The following is a 7,655-nucleotide window of genomic DNA, read 5'->3' on the forward strand; positions in this document are numbered from 1 at the left end:
TTGGCTCGAGGGAGGAAGCAGTTGAGACCCTCAGCACGGCTTGAAGGTGCTCATCAGTAAGTTTGGACCTGTACTTTGACTTTTTAAAGTTCATGGTGGAGAAGAGCTTTTCACACAGATATGTCCACGTTACTCCACCCGTCTTAATTCTTAACATCAAGTGCATTGTCTCGTGTTTTATACCTTTTAATTTCCTGCTCTTTTTTGATTAAATCGTTCTTGGTAAATTTGTTCAATTTTGCGGTCGCACATGTGTCCTTCTCTTTATTTCTCTTGTAATAATAATCTATAACTTCTTCTTTATAATATTCAGGTTCTAACCACCACTTGGCATTTGTTCTTGCCGCCCATCTCATGCTATTTGCTATCCATGCAATTCTTTTCCCTTTCCTGTTGCAGCACTCTGCTGTCTTTATTAGGTCACTGATTACTCCTGTTGAGTCTGTGCACTTCCTAAGCCCTCGGTACCTTGCACTGGGTGACAGGATGTTTTCCTTTCACTTGGTGTCACTCCGCAATCACGTTTCAACCAAGTGACTTACGTTGCTAGTTTGCGTTGGCTTACTTGTCAACAAACACCACCGGGAGCTGTCGCCAGCCCGAGCTTTGGTAGCCCAGAAGTGATAAAAAAATAAAATAAAACGCCCAGGGCAACGACTCTGCAAAAAAGGGCGTGTGTGAGAAAAACGCCCGCGCCGCACTAACACTAAACTTTGATTACATTACATTTATCAGACGCTTTTATCCAAAGCGACTTTTCGACCCCCTGGTGTCAAGCAGGGGGGCACAAAATATCGTCCCGCGGGCCTGGAGTTTGAGACCCATGCTACAAAAGAGAAGGATCATCCTTTGGTCTCACGCACGGGAACGCAAACTCATCCGGTCTGAAATCATCGCCATTGTCCCAGCGCCCGTGTGCTCTGCTTTACATTTCTGTCCTGATCACGAACCACATAGTCAACGGAATACTTTGAAGTATCTGACAACTTTCATTTATAACACCACGATGAAGGCGCGCTGCTGTCACTTCTTATCTGCGGTGGTGGAAAGCATGGATCGGTGCATAAGCTTTGGTGGCGTCTAGCGGAACGGATTTGGCAGAAACGGAATATAATATTAATAGATACGTTTTAATAACAGCATGATCCCGCGAAAACAAGAATCGTTGTGTTTTTGTCACCTCAGAATGAGCCCCTTATATCTACGTGGGGAGCGGGTGGGGTACGCTTCCACGGGGGCCGCCATGTTGCACCGCCATGTTTCTACGGTAGCCCGGAACGGACAAAACGGGCAAACACTGGCTCTGGAGAGGCACTTTCGCCTTTTTTTTTTTAGCTCGCGGCTACTGACGGCCATCGTATGGTTGTATAATTTTAAAAGTACGATGACAGCTACTGTAATGTATTATATCTATTTCTATTAATTACCATTAACTGAACGGTGCAGAAAAAGGGCGCAGTAGTACTTCAATGGCGTATGAAAGGAGGACGCTCTGTTAAATCAGAGCAGGTACTTTTACCCTGAAACACAATAAACAGCAAGTACTTACATGACATACCTTTACGCAAGTAGCAATGCCAATACGTAAATGTTTAATTATAAGCATAATAAGTAAGTAGTACTGAAGTACTTTGACGTCAGGGTCTTTCTGATGCCGTTGCCCAGCGTCCTTTTCGCCCCTCACGTCCGGTCATGCGCAGTACCTGCTTTTACCGCCGGGTGGCGATGAAACGTACGATTGTTTTTTTGTGAATCGGTTCTTGACGAGTCACTCAGAAAGGAAAAAAAAAAAAAAAGATTCGTTCGCTCGTCCGACTGTTCGTTCATTCGATTCACTCGGTTTCATGCACCGTGTGAACGACGGGGGTGGGGGTGCGGGTGCGGGGGTGGAGAACGATTAAACAGAGTCGGAATGGAATCCCCGCAGGAATCATTCGATGTTGTCAAAAGTGTTCATCGGGGTGGGATGTGAAGTGTAGATAAGTCTTTTTCGATACGAACTATCCCGAACGCATTGAACGCCTTTGTTTTGTTTGATTTTCTCCTTTCCGCCCGAGGCTTTCATTTTGCCACCGGTGATTGTTTTCAGTCTGTGAGGTCGACGGTCCGTTCTTGTGGCGACAAACGATCCCCAGCAAAAGGATTCGTTCGCCGCGGGCGACCCGTTTGCGACTCCGGCATCGCTAAGCGTCAGTGCCATGACAACCGGGGTCGGACTGCCAGCGGGCTGCCGAGCGGGACGCCCCAGACGTGGGTTTGCGTCTAAATTGCAGCGCGTCGGCTCCTCACACGCGGACTAAGCCCCCGGCAAGGTAAGCAGCACCTGGCCCGGCGGCTAACCTTCGAAGCGACCGTGCCCAAATGCGACGTTATCTGCGGCCGGTGGAGCTAGCTGGTTAGCCACTCCAGCTAGCTCGGACCCACCGGGGCTGGAGTTATACGACGAGCCGGGCAGCGCCTGTCTCGCTTTTTTATTTTAATTTTATTTTAATTTTTTTAGGACTCTACACTCGTTTCCTCGTTGTCAGATTATTCGCGGGTGGATTGCGACCCCCCCCCCCCCGAGCTCCAGTCCCCACCAACGACGACAACGCATAATACTCGTAACTTCCATCAAAGCCAAGCGCGCCCGAGCTACCCCGTGGACCGTCGGCTTATGTCGCGACAACAACGCCAACAAACACCGACAACAAACAACTCAGAGAAACTGAACCACCGCCCGTCCAATTTTAACGAGAAAGGCAGCTTGCGAGCAGGGGTGTAGGGCGGCAACAGGTTGCGCCCCAGGAGACCTGCTGTTGGATGTGCTTTGTTCGTCGGTGCTTTGGTACAGAGCCTCACCTTTTGGACCAGTGGTGTCCGATCATGTGAATCCGAAAGTTTTTTTGGGGGCAGTGGTTGAGGAGCTGCTCGACTCTACTCAGACCTCTCAAGTACAAGGACAAATGCCCTGACACAAACTGACTCCAGCTAAAGGTGAATGTACCGCATTGGTATTTCTACTTCAGTAAAGGTGTATTTTTACCCGCTCTTACAGGTACTTTAAGTAGTAAAAATCAACGCACTTGTCATATCCAGTGTCCTGATGTACCAGAGCCTGAAATAGAACATCAAGTGCTGGTCTTTATTTTTACTTTTTGCAGATCTTGATAACAATTTATAAAAAATGTACAGATGATGCCATCGTAATTTACAAAGATATGGACCTAAAATCTTCCTTAACCCAACGTTTGGGTAGGTCCAGTCTGATATAGTCTGATATTTAGAGTGATCTGATAGCCCCAGTCTCATATTTTAGTCACGACTCTGTTAGAAATCTAGTAGATATGTTTCTCGCGGTTTAATAGTTGGAGAGAAAAATTGCATAGTGTGTCCTGGCACAGGTCCGCCTCCCAAATCTGTTCAGCGAGGGGGAAGAATGGGGTCATTCTCCCTCTTCATTCTTCCCTCATGTCTGTGTGAATGAAATGTTTTGAAGTAAAAATCATCGCTTTAATGTGCCCCGCCTGTCATCTGCATCTGGCCTTGTTGTCCTGTGCGAGGCGGCGAATGTCACTTTGTTCACAATGGAAATGCTTTTTGACCAATAAAATGCTGTACATGCTGTGTCAACTGGGGTCGAGGGAATCTCTTTCTTAACCCCTCTCTATCCTGCAATGGATTAGCTGCCTGTTCCACCTGCTCAGCACTAAGCAAGTAGGAATTAAAGCTGCTTGAATCCCCCACCGCCACCACCACCACCACCACCACCACCACCATACTATAAGAGCCTCGGGTTATGTGACCTGCAGACTACTTTCCTATTGGCTGGAGTCCAACCGCACGTGTGACAAGCAGACCACCGGAGTCACTTTTACCCATGGACAGTCCATATACTTATCCAGGGTTATCTTTATCAACCTTATCAGGAGGTCAACATTCGAGATTCTTTGTTTCTCACATGTAATCATACAAGTACACTGCAGTGAAATTATAAAATGGCAAACTCCAAAGGCTGTGCAAAATAAAGTAGGAGAGCAACAACAACAATAATAAATAAAGCTGCAGGCAGCAATACATGGGGTCCAGGTTAGTCACGCTCGATACATAGTACAGTTTTCCGAGTTCCTGTAAAACACACCGTCACTTTGTTTCAACACCAATTACAAATTTGACACGATAATTACTACCACTAGCTGATGTACTTGTTGCGTGTTATTACTTAATTACTTACTACTATCTGAATAGTTAGAACGTGGCTGTCTACTACCTGTAGTCCACAGAGTCCTGCCTCACTTTGTCTTTGTGGAAGGAAATCACTCCGTGTGGAAATTTCATTCAAACCGGCTAAACACTGCATGTCCCTCAAGAGATATTTCATCAACTTTTTAAACCTTTGGGACTAATATAAATCAGACACTATTCAGCCCTGATGCTCTCGAGCTGCAAGCGAACTCCATGTGTAGTACACATGCACAGAGTATGTTTTGGACTGTTTTCCACTCCTACAGTTTGTTTGGACTTGCGTCTGAACCATTCAACGTGCACTTACGTCTGCATGTTGCTCTTCTTGCGTTCAGTTGAAATATCCCTGAAGAACAGTGTTTTAACAATTAAGATCGTTCCTGGATGACGCAGTGCGGACACAAAAGAAATGATTGGTTCCTCCAGTGGTTCTTAGAACTTCCTGTGGTGCGAAAACATCTTTTTCGGCCAATTTGTAGTTTCTGGGGTTTTGTAAAACGCAGCACGAGTTGCAGTTTTCAAAGTTTCCTTTCAACATAGCCCAAGCTCAAGCAGTCCGTCTAGATGTCGTATTCTCAAGTGGCGGGAGGGGAATGGGTTACGAAAGACAAAGCTTGGACTTATATATTTTGGGATGACGTCACACAGGTGCCCGCTCCTGAAACTAATGAAATGACGACAGTTTTTCACTCATTTCTGCCCCAAATGTAGGTCGTTCGGTATGTGTCACGCTTTTGGGGCCACGGAAACGGTATGGATTCGGTATCTTTTATATTTAAGAATTTAAAAAATAATAATAATAAATAAGTTTAAGGTGTAACAAATATTTTTTATAGTAGCCTGCCACAAATTACTAGTGTAACGCTCTGTGTGTATGTCTGTGGGGGAAGGTGGGAGACAGGGGTTCAAATTCATTGGTGGTTGCTATCGTTTGTATAAATTCATCTGATTGGAGGGGAGGTGTCCAGGATAGTGGGTAATTCAAATATTAATTTCTGTTAGTTATATATATACTTAAACAAAAAACAAGACATAAAACTGTTCATCACCCAGCTAAACTCAGTTCAAGTTCAAGAGATTATTTGTCACATACATATACATACGGTCATACATATGCAGTGGTTCCCTTCATTCCTACAAAAGATCAGTTTAAAAGAACCAGATCATTCATGAACGACCCAAAACCTCCTGGTGAGAGTGGAGAAGGTTGTAATAAGGAGGGACGGGTCCATCCCAGGAGGTTATTTTCCAACTGAACATCTTGATTGATTTTGCTCTTTACAAAAGCATTTCTCTGTAGTTTTATCTCATGTTTCTGTTGAAAATGCTGCGTAGCTGCACGTAGTTGAAAAAAAATAGACCTTCAATATAAATAGACCACAAAATAGAGAAAAGCCACGCGGCTCCACACGGACCTGCACGGCTGACATGGCTGGTGGAGCTTGCAACAGTGGATTGTGTAGGAAGCAGCACTTACGGCACGCTGCGCCTGTACACTGCGCCAACGCATCCAGTGGACTTCTACAGCGATAGCTTGATACCGCGACTCACGTGTGCGTATTGAACCGAAGGGGGCGTACGGAACCGCTCGATAACATACCGTGTACCCTTGCATGCCCAATCGATACTGATCAAACTGGAACGAAAAGACATCTGAAATGTCCCGGTTCTAACAAGACCTCAACCATGTCTGTCAGTACTGTCAGTGTTGTGCTTCAGATACCTTTAGCCTGAAAAACACAGAGAAAAAAATAATTAAAATGAAAGTAACGTGGGCTGGACCAATAATAATAATGATAATAATAAGAATAATAATATAATCGAAATCAGAAAAAAAATGATGTGCTCAACATATCACGTCACACATAAAAATATAAGCAAAAAAGATCAAAATGTGTATATGTGTGTGTATGTACAGTATGTAACAGGGTAAAATGTCTTAAGTAAAGGGTAAATGTGCAGTCCTGCTTCAAACTGATACAATAACTAACAAGGCTGATTATTAAATACAATAATTTACATCGAGAGGGAATATTGATATGAAGTTATATTATCACAAGTAAGTCTAGTTGTATAACTAGTAGAAAAGATTTGTAAAATGTTCTCGTTGAATTAAGACTCTTGGTGAGTTTTATTCAGAATCAGTTAGTATACAGTGTGCAGTTAGCGCAGTTAATGAAACAGACGGACAAGGAAGGATTTCTAGTCCGTCAAAACAATTTATTTTGATGGAATGTGTGCAAATGTGCAAATCAGTCACATTCAATATAAATTACACCATATGCCTTGTTTTTTTTGCCTTGGACTTTAATTTGGTCAGTAATTAGTTTCGGTTCCGCGTGGCCACTCTTTCTCTGGAGACTCCCAACTCGTAATTAGTCATTTAAAAGATGTATTCGATACCAATGACTCATTCTATTTCACATAGGCTCTGCCCTGTGGCCTCATCCCTAATGGCTTCCCCAGCGTGAGGCCTTCAGCCTTGCTGAAAAATTTTAATGTACCCATCAGCCTATCAGCTGTGGCCTGCCGCTATAAAAGGGACGTGCCCCTGCCGTTCTCCGCATTTTCTCTGCCGCCAGTCGACTGAGGAACAAAAAAGAAAGAAGTACCTCAAGATCCGAAGAAGAGAGACGACAGTGTCCCAACTTATTAACCCAACTTATTCCTTCCTGACCTTATTCGCTCAGCGGTTGGCGAGGAGGACGTCATCTTGAGACATCTAGACAGACTGATTTGTAATTGCCAATACTGAGTATTTATATACTGAGTTGTACAAGAGTGGTGTAAATTATTCGTGATATCAACACTTGTGTATGAGACCAGTATAACACTCAATAACACGCGCGCCATGTCCTTCTCCATCTCGTTCTCTCCCTCTCTCTATCTAACAGGGGCAGCATGTCTTTGTTCAAGGCCCGTGACTGGTGGTCTGCGGTGCTGGGAGAGGGAGAGGAATTCGACCAGGGATGCCTGTGCGTCGGAGATGTGGATAACAGCGGCACAGGACATGGTCAGGGCGTGTGTGCGTTTTGGTCCCGGATGTTTTTTAACGTGTTGCCAATCGCGTAACCAATGAGCAACAGATGGAATAACATGCCTGCACCACCCTCTGTAAACAAATGTTGCTACCGTTCCTGCCATTCAAACACATTATGTAGACTGGAAAGATTTGGTAGTGAAACCTCCATTGGGAATCACTTGGTGACACAATTTCTCAGTGCGGCGGTATGTAGTAGCAACTATTTCTTGGAAAATAAATGGATAGATAGATATTAGAGATTTGCCCCCTACACAGTGAAAGAATCATCCGTTTTGGACCTCACCCCATTATTGTTTCTTGTTTCATCCTCTTGGTGTCGTGCAGACAAGCTGGTGGTGGGCAGCTACATGGGCATGCTGCGGATCTTCTCCCCCCGCGGCGGTAAGCC

General features: G+C 44.7%; 1 protein-coding gene across 1 annotated transcript in view; it reads left to right on the forward strand.

Annotated features, from left to right (window-relative positions):
* Window positions 1-2,226: 2,226 nt before the first annotated feature.
* bbs9 (Bardet-Biedl syndrome 9) overlaps window positions 2,227-7,655 on the forward strand; it is a 128,758-nt gene continuing 123,329 nt past the window's right edge. The window contains exons 1-3 of the mRNA XM_080005198.1: window positions 2,227-2,312; window positions 7,119-7,237; window positions 7,592-7,655. The exon at window positions 7,592-7,655 is cut by the window's right edge and continues 93 nt beyond it. Of these exons, the coding sequence (XP_079861324.1) occupies window positions 7,126-7,237; window positions 7,592-7,655 (176 nt within the window). The 5' untranslated portion in view covers window positions 2,227-2,312; window positions 7,119-7,125. The remainder of the gene's footprint in view (window positions 2,313-7,118; window positions 7,238-7,591) is intronic.

This window comes from Zeus faber (assembly GCF_960531495.2).
Source record: "Zeus faber genome assembly, chromosome: 8".
Lineage (NCBI taxonomy): Eukaryota > Metazoa > Chordata > Actinopteri > Zeiformes > Zeidae > Zeus > Zeus faber.